The sequence below is a fragment of the Microcebus murinus genome, chromosome 31 (genome assembly GCF_040939455.1).
Source record: "Microcebus murinus isolate Inina chromosome 31, M.murinus_Inina_mat1.0, whole genome shotgun sequence".
Classification (NCBI taxonomy): domain Eukaryota; kingdom Metazoa; phylum Chordata; class Mammalia; order Primates; family Cheirogaleidae; genus Microcebus; species Microcebus murinus.
The window spans coordinates 3346612-3363791 of NC_134134.1; the positions used below are offsets into that span (position 1 = coordinate 3346612).

Consider the following 17180-nt stretch of genomic DNA (forward strand, 5'->3'; position numbering starts at 1 on the left):
CCATGATCCCTGAAATTTCTTTAGAGAGAATGACTGAATTGTTGGCCAAAGGTAGATGACTAAAAGTGAGAACTGTGTACTGTACCCTGCACCTACTAAAATAAAGGAAGCTGAAGTTATGTAAAATAAATTATCTAAGATTTAAATATCACATAAAGATTATTGCAAATATTTTCAATCCAGATAAATCATTCTATTATGTTCTAACCGTGAAAATACACACTCATAAGTAGATTCTAGATGAATGCATAAGTTGTACTATAAGTAATACAAAGAAAATTAAATTCAATCCTATTTACCTAAAATCCCCATTAAGAGATTGCCAAATTCTCATATTTCTTTATGAGAAATACTTAAGTACTTAAGATATGCATCATACACTTTTTAATGCTTCACTTCTTGTAATTATTTTCATATTTATGGCATTATATGTTAGGATCTAGTAAAAGTTTGCTTTTACAAAGCAAACAATGCTGAGTTCCTGATTTAATCCTCAGGCCTTCAGAATTGTTCATCTTTCTTTGGACTTTAAGGCTCTAACTTTAACCTTAGGAAACTGAAACTCTCTAATCTTAATTAAATAATCAGAATGCTGTATGTATAGCCTGTAAATGGTCTCAAGCTCTCTAGTTAAATTTTTTTTCATGAAATTAAAAATATTCTACTCTGCTCATCAGAACTTTTAAGATACTGTGTGAACTGGCTGGGGGTGAGCACAATGGTGAGAATATTATAGCACAAGCAGAGGCCAAAACAAGAATGGCTTAGATACAGTTGCAGAAGTGAATGAAGATAAAAAATGGCAAAAAACTGGAGATAATTATGAAATGAAAGAAGCAGAATTTCCACTTATAAATTCCAAGAGTTGGTTGTTCTGTTTGTCCCTTCGCTCCACATGCAAAATCAATGACTTTTTTTTTACCCTGGACATTTTCAATTTCTTCTCTGCAGCCACAAGCTCACTCCCACAGACATATTGACTGCTAATTATGAAGCATCTATTACATATCTAACACTGTCCTGTACTTTTTTCTCCTATTTAAATATAAAATCAACTCCATAATTTATAAATCCTTCTTAGTGTTTACCTGAACAAAGTAGCCTGATAAATCAATAAATCAATTAGTTTGATGACCAAAAGTAAAAGAAACAGTAACCAAAAAGTGCTTTCAATATGCTTCCCAAATTAGAATGAAAAGGTAGAATGTACTAAGTAAAATGATATTACTACACTGTGGAATTATTCATACCTTCAGGTAATTTTATGAGCACCAGTAAGTTTTATAACAATCTTTGCTGTAATTGCAGATCACATCACATAACCAATACTTAATGAACTTTGAAATAATAAAAAAACATAGTAGGCCTAGCATGAGTAATAAGCATGTAAGAACAGGGGATTTGCATGGGCAGGTTCCCATTCAGAGGCTTAGGGTTTTAAACAATTAATTCAATATAAAGGGAACAAAATATTTCCTTTCAGATTCTTTGAAGTTTCTAGTTTGCTAGTAAATTCTCAACACTTTTGAAATTACCCATTTAGTCTAATATTTCTTCTTTTCTGTTCAAAATAAGTATATATCCACATTCAAACAAACATAATTACTTACTCTGTAAATATACTGCAACTATAGGTCAACTTAACCATGATGTATTTGTATACTTGATTCAATATAAATTAAAAAAATATGCTTATTTCTGTTTTACTGGCCAAGCAAGTTGCATGTTGAAAGAAAAATGTAGGATAAAATGTAACAACTAGTCATTCCATGTTCAGGAATGTATCGCTTTTCATTAAGTGCAAAATCTTTATTATAAGCATTACAGCAACAATATAAGTATAAATATGATTAAAAAAAGTTTTGGGAACAATATTCTTCAAAGTAGAGCAACTAATAAAAAGGATCACAAATGATGTCTTTGTACTGTGTAACCCAACAGTACATTTTTATAATCCATTACCTCCAAAATTGAGTAACATGGGATAGATTAATGTTGGTGCAAAATAACACTTCATTCTATCTACAACATGTTTGACATATTAAAAATATTTTTAATTTAATGAAACAAATTAAGTTCACATGCAATATAAAAACATTCCAAATTTCATTCTATTTTATTATCGTAATGTGTAATATTAAAACAAGTTATTTTTCATATTGTAATTTTTTCATTCTGATTATGAGGAGAATATTAGTGTGTATACCTACATCATACATCACTTAAAATACTGTTTGTTATAAGAAAACTCCATAGTACCTCTCAATTTAGTAAATCTTACATTTCAGTGTTTTTAATTTTCCATAGAAAAGTACATGAATAATGCCTACTTAATACAGAAAGACCTCTAATAAATGTGATGTAGCTATCATTAACCACACACATTCACATGCACGCTAAGAATGAAAGCATACCATCGATTGTATTTAAAGTTGAATAATATCAGTATTTGCTTGTCACAAATAGCAAAACAAAATTTCACTTTATTACAATTTCACCCCACACTGACAAGAAAGTATATTTTACATGTAATTATAACTCTCAGAAAATCTCTCTTGTTTTAAAGCTAACATACAAATAAATCAACTAACTATTTTAACTGGGTAGTTCTTTATAATGAACAACCTGGTTTAAAGAAATGTGTGAATCTGTTAATGCATTAGTGTATTGCACTGCGAGTCATCGGATATATGTTTATATTTGATTCTTGATTAATTGCATTCTGAAATTTATTAAAGTAGTTTTATGTATCAACTCTTTTTGTGTTCTCCAAGGTATATCTTTTGCATAAATATTTTTTCACATTCATTATATTTGTAAGGTTTCTATTCTTTAATATTATTCTGATGTTGAGCAATATTTAGAATATATTGGAGCATTTCTTTCAGTGTAAGTTCTCCCATATCTGGTAAGATCTGTTATAACTAAAGGTATTGTCAGCAGTCTACATCATTATATTTTACTTTAAGTTTCAGTACTGTTGTGCATTTTAAGGCTAATACATTGGAAAAGTACTTACATACTCATTACATTTATCTAACTTTTATCTAGTATGATTTCTTTGATGTTGAATAAGATGTGAACAAATATTAAAGACATTGCCACAAATCTCACATTCGTAAAATTTTTCAGTGATAGGAATTCTTTTATGTAGATTAAGGTGTGAGCACTGGGAAAATGCTTTGCCACATTCCTCACATTTGTATGGTTTCTCTGCTCTATGGATCCATTTATGTAGAGTAAGGCCTTTTAGCTGGATAAAGGCTGTGCCAGATTCTATTCCTTTCTAGGGTTTCCCTCCAGTATGAATTCTTTTATGTTGAGTAAGGTGTGTGCACCAAGTAAAGGCTTTGCCACATTCTTCACTATTGTAGGGTTTCTCTCCAGTATGAATCCTTTTATGTCGTGTAAGGTGTGTGCACTGGGTAAAGGCTTTGACACATTCCTCACATTTGTAGGGTTTCTCTCCTGTATGAATTCTTTTATGATGAATAAGGATTGAGGACTGGGAAAAGGCTTTGCCACATTCTTCACATTTGTAGGGTTTCTCTCCATTATGGATTCTTTTATGTCGAGTAAGGTATGTGCACTGGTTAAAGGCTTTGCCACATTCTTCAAATTTGTAGACTTTTAAAATGGCTAATGTCCAAAACAAGAGACATAATAAGTGAGGACAAGAGTGTGCAGGAAATCCATCCCTGTAGACTGTTATTGATTATAAATGGATAGTGTCATCATACAGATTTGTTAAAAAATATAAATAATACAACTGCCTCATCATTCACCAATTCTACCTATGAGTATACTCATGTAAAATCAGTATCTGAAGAAGATTCTGCACCCCCATATATATTGCAGCATTATGCACATTAGCCAAGAAAATGGAAACAAACTAAATGCCTGCTTTGATGAATAGAATAAAAAATGACTGTACAAACACCTACCATATAATATTACTAAGCCATTAAAATGATAAATATCCTGCCATTTCAACAACATGGATGGACATAGGAGGCATTATGCTAAGTAAAATCAGCCATTCCCAGAAAGATAAAAACTGCTATGGATAATATTTTTAAAGCTGAATTTACAAAAGTAAAGAGTAAAACAGTGGTTTCCAGGGTGTAGAGTAAGGAAAAATGAGGAGATTTTAAGGGTAAAATCTTTTAGTTATAAGATGAATAGATCTTGGAGATCTATTGTATGGCAACATGATTAGAGTTATTAATAATGTTTTATACACTTAAAATTTTTCAGACCATAGAACTCACTATTAATAAATGTTCTCACTATAATTAAATGATAAGTATGTGAGATGATAGATATGTTTATTACCTTAATTATATTGTTTTACCATTCATACACACATCATATCACTACAGTGTGTACAATAAATTTATGCAGTTATACAAATATTATTTGTGGAGACTTCCACCCATTAAGCACCCCACACACAGTAATATATGCACACACACACATATGAGTGACACATTTCTGATGCTACTAAATAGGAGGAAATTATAGAACATAAGTTATCAAAGTATTATATATCAATTGGGAGTATAAATATATTCAGTTATTTGAAGCACTGAATGAGACAGTGTATTTAAGAATTATAATTATATAAGGTGAACAGAGAAAATAAACTATATTATAGTTTGGGTATTTGGGTATAATAAAGCTGAAATTTTACTCTCATTTTATACTAGAAAAAGATTTTTTTTAGTCAAATAACATTAGATATTTTTACATTTAGGAAGAGGATATGCATTTGTACAAAATTAGTGAATCTGACTTTCTGTAGGATTGCCTCTGAAAACGTAGAATTGGAAATCATGATGCAGAAAATATAAATATCTTTCCCTAGTGTTTCTTGCATTGCAGAAACAAATCCCAACATCTTCACTATTCCCCTTTTCACATTTCAGAAATGAGGCATCAAATGGAACTTAAAACATGGACCTGGACATGGAGGATCACCCTGATAATCCCAGCACTTTGGGAGACCAAGCAAGAAGGAAGCCAGGATCTTGATACCAGCCCTAGCAACATGAGGAGACTCCATTTTTATAAGAAAATAATAATAACAAAATGGTAGCTCATGCCTATAGACCTAGTTACTTAGAAGACAGAGGTTGTAGGATCTCTGGAGCCCATAGGTTTGAGGTTGTGGTTAGCTATAATCAGCCACTGTACTCCAGAAAGGACAGAAAACCGAAATACTGTCAAAGATGGTTTAATGTCATGGTCTTTAAAATATGCAGATAGTCCCATTACTCCTAAGCAATAGAAATGCTGATAGATAATGTATTCCCTTATAAGCCATGAAAACAAGTTTGGCTCTCACTGAATTCTAAGGAAGATCACTGCATGGGTAGAGTTCTTAGAGAGTTTAAGAGCGTGGGACAGAAGATGTCCTTCTGTGAGATAAAGAGAAACATACACAGGCTTCTAAAAATCATTTCCAAAAGAGCAGAATATTCAAACGGACTTTTTAATATCTGCCCTCCTCCTTGAGTTTTGTCTCTCTAACATTTGTTAATCTGCTTCACTGAATCTCACCTACCTGGATATTTAGCTGTTGTTTCCTCTTTCTTCATAATCCAGGGCTCTATCCTTTGCTCCAGGCATGTGATCAGCTCTGGCTTTGACTCAGCAAGACCTGTTTTATTAGAAAAATTTCACATGACTCTTGCTGAAGAGTTTCCAATTACTAATGCAGTACTATCCTTAGTAGAGAGAATATTAGAGAAGGTTCTAGAAAATTCCTTTGCAACATATTGCTTTCTCACAGACCCTGTAGAATGATAAAAATTGATCTAATTTATGACTAGAGCACCAATTCCCACTAGCACTAAATAAATAAGAGGTGGAAATTCTATTCCAAGGTACAGACAACAATTATATACCCTGATTTCTAGAGTAACCACTAATCTAGTGTGAAATCCCAACAAAGGGAAAGGTTCAAGATAACATGAGACATCTAATGATTTTATTTTATGGACCAAAATCTTCAAATTTTCTTTAAAAGCATGGATATAAAATTCATTCATGTTGCTTTCCACAGAGGTTGAACTACTTTGCAGTCCCACCAGCAGTGTAGGAGTGTTCCTCTCTCTCTGCATCCACACCAACATTTGCTGTTTGGGAACGTTTGGATTACATTGAGAACTTTTAAATAAGTAAACGTATATACACATACATACATACATACATAAATATGTTGAGAATGTAGAGAAATTGAAATGCTGCCATGTTATTCCGAACCTTTGATTCTAATATTATACAACATAGACATAGAACAGATCAAAAATTAAAAATACATTAAGAATAAAATGATTTTCATTTCCCTGATGTTCAGAGATGTTGAGTATACTGCAATAAGATATCATTTATCTCGAGTAAGAATGACCTTCCAGTAAAAAGTCCCCAAACAATAAATATTGGCACAGATGTGGAGAGATAGGAACACTTCTACACTGCTAGTGGGACTGCAAACTGGTTCAGCTTCTGTGGAAAGCAATATAGAGATACTTCAAAGCGATACACGTAGATCTACCATTGGATCCAGCAATCCCACTACTGGGCATCTACCCATAAGATCAAAAGTCACTTTATGAAAAAGACACCTGCACTCAAATGTTTATAGCAGCACAATTCACAATTGTGAAGCTATGGAAACAACCCAAGTGCCCATCAATTCATGCGTGGATTAATAAAATTTGCTATATGTATACCATGGGATACTATTAAGCTTTAAGAAACAATGGTGATATAGCACCTCTCGTATATTCCTGGATACAGCTGGAACCCATTCTACTAAGTGAAGTATCTCAAGAATGGAAAAACCAGCACCACATGTACTCACCACAAATTAGTATTAACGGATCAACACCTAAGGGGACACATATGAGTAAAATTGATCAGGTGTCAGGAGGGTGGGAGGGAGGAGGAGGGGATGAGTGTATACAACCACAACGAGTAAGATGTGCAATGTTTGGAGGATGGACATGCTTGAAACTCTTATTCAAGGGGGGAGGGGGGCATTGGCAATATAAGTAACCTTAAGACTTGTACCCCCATAATACACTAAAATAAAAATAAAATAAATAAAATTCATTCATGTAAAGTAGAAACCTTTAAGAAACTATCATTAAAAAAAGTAATGGCCTTAATGTGGAATATGAATTCTGTATATAAGTGATCCTCACCAAGGGAGACCAGGTTTCCATAGTTCTCCAACATCACATCTCTATACAAATTTCGCTGAGCATTGTCAAGGCATGCCCACTCCTCTGGAGAGAATTCTACAGCCACATCCCTGAATGTCACCAGCTCCTGTAAAAAGACACATATTTCCCAAGTGGTCATAGAGTTCTTAGTTTGACTGCAAGCAAAATGAGTTATGAGAACTGTTTCTGACATATGAGTGACTGCAATTATCCAATAAGATAATTTTTAGCACATTGATATTCTTGAACATATTCTCTTATCCGCTGGAATGAGGATCACAAAAGATGTATGAAAAAGTGTGCACATGATTATGCTTTGGATGATAAATCATTGAATACAAAATTAAGGGCCTTACAACAGTAATATAAATTTATGGGTGTTATATTTACATCACATTGATAAATTGTGCATATTTCTCACATATAGAAACATAGTGAGTTAGAAAGTATCACCTAATATTTACGAGTACAATGAAGAACTAGAGATTTTGTTAAAATACAGATTCTGATTCAGGAGATCTGGGGTGGGGTCTGAATCTCTGCATGGCACATGATATAACTGCTGATATCAATGCTTCTTGCCTAAGGAGAGTATGTTGTCAACATCCAGTAAAAGGTAGAATTTATCTCAGTTCATCAGAACAGAACACAGATAATAGCCCTCATTTTTCAAAGCAAGCTACAAGAAGAAAGGGGAGCTTCCAGATTAAATATGATCCTTCATGCACATCACTCAGTAAATCTCCATGACACACTTAATGATAAAGAGAAAAAAAAACAATTAACTTTATATGGGAACAATCTCTCAGAGAGCATCTTAAGCAAGTGAATGTAATTAATATCACTTTAGTGGGACAAATTGTTGTTAGGCATCATTGCAAAGAGTAGAATACAAAATCACTGCTGGGATAGTAGTGGCCAACAATATGTAACCATGAAAATTCATCAGTTGTATGCAAATTTCAGATACAGATGTTTCCCATGTTTTGTTATCTTTAATAATGTATGTAAATACTTTAGCATCACACAGAGTAAGTCTTCTATTTTCCTTTTTTTCCATAATTTCCTGGTTATCCTACACAATCAATGCTATCCTCTTCCTAAATTCTCCTAATGATATTTTATGTATAGCTGATAAAGCAACCAGATAAAACTTTGAGAGTACATGTTCCCCCTTTTCACTCAAATTCAAAGACTATATCCAATGCCCAACAGGAATTTCAGACATCCACACCATTCTATCTTGACCTGTCACAATGGGAACATTTTCATATTACATATCATACAGTTCTTATAAAATCAGGTTATTGTATTAGGAAGCTTCTGGGCGAGAATGTAGAGTAGGCTCTGTTATATAGGAAGGAAGGATTTTCCAGAGCTTCTTGACTATCATAAGAAGAAAGAAAAAAAAAATGTACTTACAAACTTCTTAGGCATACACAAAAAAAAGTAAAAAAATAAAGGTTTACAAGTTCAAAAAACTGAAGTTCTACATGACTTTATAAGAGAAACAGTGGACACAACCTCTAATCTGGGACACACTTACCTGAAAACCAGCCATTTCTTCTTCCTCTTCTCCTACTCTGAAATTTCTTTTCAGCTGAGATTTTGTAAAACAATTAGAATTAAATGTTGAGACTGCACTTAAAGGAGTGAGCACAATTTCATCCCTTGTTTCCACCACATTCACAAGCAGGAAGAACATAAAATGCAGAAGGGCTACACTCAATTACTCTTGCTCACAGTAAAGAGTCAGCTATGATCAGCTCATTCATGGAGACCAAAATGTGAGGTTCTCCTGTTTTTTATTCTGGTTACCTTCCCCTGCTACAGGTGCCAGGAGTTTCTGCTACAGGAATGGGAATCTGACCACAGTGATCTGCCTCTAACAAGCCCAAGAGAGCAGAACCTGTGACTTTCCTCTACAACAAAGGCTAAACCCAATTCTCATGAATATATGCAGGAATCCTAATGCTTGACCCTGTTATCAAATTAGAATTAGTTGGGGCACAATTAAAACCACATGGATGTTCCCATCCAGCCCAAAAGGCAGGTGGGGGTGTTTCTTCAATCTAGCCAGGTTATCCTAATTGAAAGCCTAGCTGAAAAATAATTACCTTAAATTTGTGTCTGAAACATCAATGAGAATATAAATCATGTGGTACTGTGGGCCTCACTCTAAGAATTGTGGTCTGCTGGCGTGGAAGGGGCACATTAATTGGGTTCTTAGCCATGTCCCTTTTAGTGCTGATGTTGCTCAACATAGATCCATTATTGGTAGCACTCAGTAGAGACAGCAAGCACAGCATGCATACTGCCTTTTGCCCAACACTCATCACAACATACACTTAATATACATATGAAGAGCAGCATATGCAATGTCTACTGAGCATGTGCTATGTGCTCAGAAGTATGGTTTGTTGCACTGTGAAGAAGCCTTTACATTGTGTGATTTAATACTCATTATACAAGAAAAGGTGAGTAATAAGTGTTCAATAATTTACAGAAAAATTTAGATGTGGTGCCAGCCTTTCTTTTCTTCTCATGCAACTATAATATGACACTACACAAGATCTGGAAGATTGTTTACACTTATCCCTAATAGGTCTTTTCAATGTCCGCTTACAAGTCCATGTTCATCTCTTACACTGAAGCATATTTCTCCCCGGAGATTTTGATCCATCCTCAGTCCAAAGCGTGTCCCTGTCTTGCAAATTCCAGGTTGAGGCAAGGTTTAGTTTGGATCAAATTTGTGTATTCTTCGCTTTTACAGAGGGGGAAGGAAAACAGGAAGAGAAATTCCTCTTTGGAAGCTGCTCTAATGCATCTTGAGGAAACTCAGACCTTGGATTCAGAGTTCAGAGCTGCAGATTTAGGTCTCTAGAGAGGCATGAATTCAGTAGGGCTCACTGCCCATTTCCTTGCATTTGGGCAAGAATTGAAGGCAGAAAGGAAGTTTATCTGTCCAATTCAGTGTGCATAATATTATTCCCATTTGTGTTTGAGGCTGATGGTATCTGAATCCATATAAGTTCTAAAGATGTGAGATGCATTTACAGAACGGATAGAACTACTAATTATTATCCTATGAGAGTGTATTCACGGGAATCTGGTCTAACTATACTCCAGAGGGACAGTAGACACCAAAGAGGTCTAGAGAACTCACTGTGTTCAGATGTGGGGACAGTGAAGCTCTCTGCTGCAGACTTGCTGGTTACAGACTGGAAGCTCAAGAAGGAATCTAGTGTTCAAAGCCCTTCTAATTTAGAAGTGGTGGGCACATTTTATGTTTATGTTGCAGTTTTAATTCTGGAAAGTGTTCAGGAAGTATTAATAGTAAAGAGTATCAAACTAAGAAAACCACTCCACAAAGGTAAAAGAGAATTAAAAGAAACCCTTTTATTACTCAAATCACAATGTGATGTGCACAGTGCCAATACACTGAGAGATTGCAAAGGGACACATAAAGTTGTTCCTGTACATAACTAAGCATATCCTAACTTTTACATAAATGTTATCTAGATGAATAATAATTAGCTTTGAAGAAAGAAGTCTAGACAGCCCTATTTGTCCTAAACAGTGCACCATAAACTTACTGGGTAATTAGTGAGACTCTCTTTTTTTGATAATTGGTTAAATTCCAATAAAAAAACAAGCTTCTGAAGTTAATACAGGAGGAGATAATTTTGCAACTTAAAGGTAGGTGCTCACTGCACTTTGGATCCCATCTTCAGATGGAAATTGTGGGATAGGGAGCTATTTTCCTTGATAACTGAAATTTCTTTCGAATAAGCTGAACCAATTACACCTAAATGCATTAATACTCCTTTTCATGTAACAAAAATATGACCAAATTATTAATATTAATGTGCCTGTTGGACCAGGACAAATAATGGCAAATTGTTAAAAGTTTTTTCAGCAGCCAGGTGATCCCCTTCCTCCATAAGGTGCCATTGGGGTGCGGTGGTGGGGAGCTGGTGCGGGGCTGCCTGGCTGAGCACAGCCACAGCATTGGTGGCTCAGCAGCCATGGCAGTGGTGGCACCATGCACTTTAATTTTGCTGGGCATAAAGCCGCTGGCATTTAGATTTAACATTATTAAAAGCCAATATATGTCAAACCATATTTCTTAAATTAGGAGGACTAACCATTTCTTGCACCATATGTTTCTTACAATCTAGCAATAAAATCTACATGAGTTTCATTAACATTTTGTTTAACATTTATATAGGAAGCTACAGTCTAAGAGCAGCTATCTTTTTCCATTCTTTAATACAGCACTGTTGAATTTGAGAAATAGCTTGATCATATTTTAGTTAAGCATTAATATCAAACCAAATTTCCTGTCCCATCATTTGTGCCATCAATTTTTACTGGTGGGTCTGTGGACTCATTTAGCTAGGGTTTCTGACATATCTAATCCCTGCACTAAGTGGTGAACTTTAAAAATTTACACGGAGATATAATGGTTCGCACAAGAGATTTCCAAACCCAAGGAATTAATCTTTCCATTTGAGCCAATTCTTTAAACGAGCTATTGGTGTAAAGAGTTTGTGCTGACCGGGTGCAGTGGCTCACACCTGTAATCCTAGCACTCTGGGAAGCTAAGGCAGGAGGATCACTCAATGTCAGGAGTTTGAAACCAGCCTGAGCAAGAGCAAGACTGTGTCTGTACTAAAAGTAGAAAGAAATTAATCAGCCAAATAAAAATATATAGATAAATCAGCAGGGCATTGTGGCATATGGTTGTAATCCCAGCTAATAGGGAAGCTAAGGCAGAAGGATTGCTTGAGCCCAAGAGTTTGAGGTTGCAGTGAGCTAGGCTGATGCCATGGCACTCTAGCCTGGGCAACAGAGTGAGAGTGCTGTTTTTGTCATTCCACCTGTCATTCATAAACAAGGGAACTCTGATATTTACCAACAGATTAATAATGCAGCACAGAACAGGAAAGGGGCTTTAACAATTTTATTTGAAGCTAAAGACGCCTGGACTTCCTGGTGCTGATGATTATGTTATGAAAGAGACTAAAGATGTATGTGGTGCTCACTGTCTCCCCTCTGGCCACTGTGAACATAGAAAGCAGGATTGTATCCAAAATCACTAATGAAATTTTCAATCAAAAAGCAGCTATGATCCATGAGATTCCTCTAGAGAGAATTACCGAATCGTTTGTCAAAGTTAGATGATTAAAATGAGAACTGTGCACTGTGTACTAGACCCACTAAAATAAAGGAAGATAAAGTCATGTAAAATAAATTCTCTAGATTGAAATATCAGATAAATAGTATTCCAAATATTTTAAATACACAGAAATAATTCTATTATATTCTAACCCTGAAAATACACACTCATAAGTAGATTCTAGATGGATGCATATGTTGTACTATAAGTACTTTATAGAAAATTAAATTCAAACTTCTTTATTTACCCAAATTCTCTATTAAGAGATTGCCAGATTCTCATGTTTCTTTATATAGTACTTACTGTATGCATCACACACTTATTTATGCTTTACTTATTGAAATTATTTTCATATTTATGGCATTATATGTTAGGATCTAATAACAGTTTGATTTTACAAAGCAAACAATACTGAGTTCTTGATTTAATCCTCTGGCATTCAGAATTGTATATCTGCCTTTGTTCTTAAGGCTCTTACTTTAAGCTTAGGATTCTGAATCTCTCTAATCTTAATTAAGTAATCAGAATACTGCATGTATAGCCAATAAATTCCCTCAAATTCTATAGTTAAATGTTTTTCACCAAATTAAATTAATTCTACAATTCTCATCAGAACCTTTAAAGTATTATGTGAACTCTCAGCAGGTGAGTACAACAGTGAGAATATTGTAGCCCAAGTGCAGGCAGAAAAAAGAATGGCATAGATACATTTGTAGAAAGAAATGAAGATAAAAAGAGACCAAAAAAAAAAAAAAAACAAAAACACTGGAAATAAGAAATGAAAGAAGCTGAATTCCCACTGATAAATTCTGAGAGTTGTTTGTTCTGCAGGTCTTATCACTCCACATGAAAATCAGTGACGTTTTTCACCCTGGACATTTCAATCTCTTACCTGGAGCCGCAATTAAATTTTATAAAAATCATTCTTATAATTGCAGAGTAGGTCATATATACAATAAATACAAACTTTCAATTAATAAAATAATATATTAAGCCTAGCATGAGTAATAACCGTGTAAGAACAGAAGATAGGCATGGGCAGGTTCTGAATTAGAGACTTTAGAATTTTAAACAAATTCATTCAACATAAAGCAAAAAAAATTGCTCTCAGACTCTGTGGAGTTTGCTAGTGTATTCTGAACAATTATGAAATTAACTATTTTTCTCAATATTTCTACTTTTCTTTTCAAAATAAGTATACATCCATATTCACTCAAACATAATTACTTACTCTATAAATCTACTGCAACCAAAGTTCATCTTATACGTGATGCATTTGTGTATTTGATTCAGTATAAATAAAAAAGTGTGTTTATTTCTGTTTAACTGGCCAGCCGGGTGGCATGTTGAAAGAAAAACATAGCATAAAATGTAACAAGTACTCATTCAGTGTTCAGAAATATATGGCTTTTCATTAAGTGGACAAACTTTATTATAAGCATTACAGTGACAATGAATTATAAAAATAATAAAAAATAAAACTTGTGGGAACATTATTCTTCAAAGAATTAGAAATTTGAAGCCACTGAAAAAAAGATCACAAACGATTTAATTTTACTGTGTAACCCAATAGTACATTTTTACAATCCATTGCCTCCAACTTTGAGTAACATGGAATAGGTTAATGTTGGTAACAAACTAACAGTTCATTCAATCTACAACACGTTTGACACAACAAAAACCTTTTTTAATTTAATAAAACAAATTAGGTTTACATGTAATCTAAAAATATTTAAAAATTCACTGTTTCATTATTTGAATGTACAATTAGTAAAACAAATTATTTGTAATATTGTCATTGTTTTATTCTGATTTTAATGAGGATATTAATCTGTATACCTACATCATATATCACTTGAAATACTGTTTGTTAGAAGTCTACCACACAGCACCTCTCCATTTCATACATCTTACATTTCAGTGATTTTAGTTTTCTATGGAAAAGTATATGAATGATATGTACTTAATACACAAAGAATTCTAATAACTGTGATGTAGCTGTCATTAACCATAGACATTCACATACACACTAAAAATGAAGCATAGCATCTACTGTTTTTAAAGTTGAATAACATCAGTATTTCCTTGTCAAAGGTTGCAAAAAAATTATAATTTATTGCATTTGCATCCCACCCTGATGAGAAAGTATATTTTACACATCATTATAATTTTCAAAAAATCTCTCGTTTTTAAAGCTGATATAAAAATAATTTATCTAACTATTTTAACAGAGTTATTCTCTATACTCAACAACCTGGTTTAAAGAAATGTTTAAATGTGTTAGTGCCTCAGCACATTTTCCTGTGAGTCCTCTGATATCTCTTTAGACTTAATATTGATTATATGTGTTCTGAAATTTATTATATCTGTAAAGGAGTTTTAAGTATCAGTTCTTTGTTGTTCTCTAAGGTATACCTTTTTCATAAATATTTGTTCACATTCATTATATTTGTAAGGTTTCTATCTATGAAAATTTTTGTGATATTGAGCAATGTTTCAGAAAATATTGGAGAATTAATTTCAGTGAAAGTTCTCCCATGTCTAATAAAATCTCTGTCATAACTCAAGATATTGTTGGCACTCTACATTATTATTGTTTATATAAGTACTGTTGTGCATTTTAAAGCTAATATTTTGGGAAAGTACTTCCAAAGTCATTGCATTTATCTCACTTATATCTAGTATGATTTCTTTGATGATGAATAAGATTGGAGCAGTTATTAAAGACTGTCACAATTTTCATTTATACAATTTTTTTCTGTTATGAACTCTTTCATATAGATTAAGGTGTGAGCACTGGATAGAAGCTTCGCCACAATCCTCAAATTTGTAGGGCTTCTCTCCATTATGATTTCTTTTATGAAGAGTAAGTGTTGAGCACCGGGTAAAGGCTTTGCCACATTCCTCACATTTGTAGGGTTTCTCTCCTGTATGAATTCGTTTATGTCGATTGACATGTCCAATCTTGTTAAAGGCTTTGCCACATTCTTCACATTTGTAGGGTTTCTCTCCACTGTGAATTCTTTTATGTTCAGTAAGGTGTGTGCTCTGGGTAAAGGCTTTGCCACATTCTTCACATTTGTAGGGGTTCTCTTCACTATGAATTCTTTTATGTTGTGTAAGTTCACTGCACCGGGTAAAGGCTTTGCCACATTCCTAACATTTGTAGGGTTTCTCTCCACTATGAATTCGTTTATGTCGATTGAGGTCTCCATTCTTGATAAAGGCTTTGCCACATTCTTCACATTGGAATGGTTTCTCTCCACTATGAATCCTTTTATGTTCAGTAAGGTGTGTGCTGTGGGTAAAGGCTTTGCCACATTCTTCACATTTGTGGGGTTTCTCTCCACTATGAATTCTTTTATGTAGAGTAAGGGTTGAGCACCAGGTAAAGGCTTTGCTACATAACTCACATTTGTAGGGTTTCTCTCCTGTGTGAATTCGTTTATGTCGATGGACATGTTCAATCTTGTTAAAGGCTTTGCCACATTCTTCACATTTGTAGGGTTTCTCTCCAGTATGAATTCTTTTGTGTAGAGTAAGGGTTGAGCACCGGGTAAAGGCTTTGCCACATTCTTCACATTTGTAGGGTTTCTCTCCTGTATGAATTCGTTTATGTCGATGGACATGTCCAATGTTGTTAAAGGCTTTGCCACATTCCTCACATTTGTAGGGTTTCTCTCCACTATGAATTCTTTTGTGTTCAGTAAGATATGTGCTCTGGGTAAAGGCCTTGCCACATTCTTCACATTTGTAGGGTTTCTCTCCACTATGAATTCTTTTATGTTGTGTAAGTTTTGTGCACTGGGTAAAGGCCTTGCCACATTCTTCACATTTGTATGGTTTCTCTCCAGTATGAATTATTTTATGTAGAGTTAGTGTTGAGCACTAGGTAAAGGCTTTGCCACATTCTTCACATTTGTAGGGTTTGTCTCCTGTATGAATTCGTTTATGTCGATTGAGGTCTCCAATCTTGATAAAGCCTTTGCCACATTCTTCGCATTTGTAGGGTTTCTCTCCACTGTGAATTCTTTTATGTTGAGTAAGGTGTGTGCTCTGGGTAAAGGCTTTGCCACATTCTTCACATTTGTATGTTTTCTCTCCATTATGAATTCTTTTATATTGAGTAAGGATTGAGCAATGGGTAAAAGCTTTGCTACATTCTTCACATTTGTAGGGTTTCTCTCCTTTGTGAATTCTCCTATGTATAGTGAGATTTGTGTAGCAGTTAAAGGGTTTTCCACATTCTTCACACTTGCTGGGTTTGTCTATAGTGTGAAATTTCCTATGTCCAAGAACTTTTGAGCTGTGCATAAAAGGTTTGCCATATTCATTATGTTTGAAACTTTTCTCTCCAGTATGTCTTATCTTAGGTTTATTTAGATTTGAGGACTTGCTAAACATTTTTATACATTTATAACCTTTCAAGATTTTCCTATTGTTACCTGACAAACATTGCATAAGACCATCATAACCTACTTTCTGCCTCTTACACTCATCAACACTCTCCCAGTCTTTTCTTAAAAGTACATTTTCCTGGTCAGAGCTTCCGTATAGTCTTATTACTGATATCTGGAATGAATGTTTTATGCCCTGCTCTGGCATTGGGTCTTCAGTGCAATGGGAAGAGATTTCTGAAAGAAATGAAAATAACAAAGTATCTCACTAGTTATACTTAGGTAAATATACTTCATAATTTTAACATACAAAACTATAACAAGCACATTAGCAAGAAAGTGCAATAGAATACCATAGTCTTACTTCCA

At 34.1% G+C, this 17180-nt stretch overlaps 1 protein-coding gene across 1 annotated transcript in view; it reads right to left on the reverse strand.

Moving 5' to 3' along the window:
• The window catches only part of LOC142865689 (uncharacterized), a 213598-nt gene that overhangs the window by 107352 nt on the left and 89066 nt on the right, over positions 1-17180 (reverse strand). The window contains 1 exon segment of the mRNA XM_075998877.1: positions 15900-16379. Coding sequence (XP_075854992.1) covers positions 15900-16379 — 480 coding nt within the window.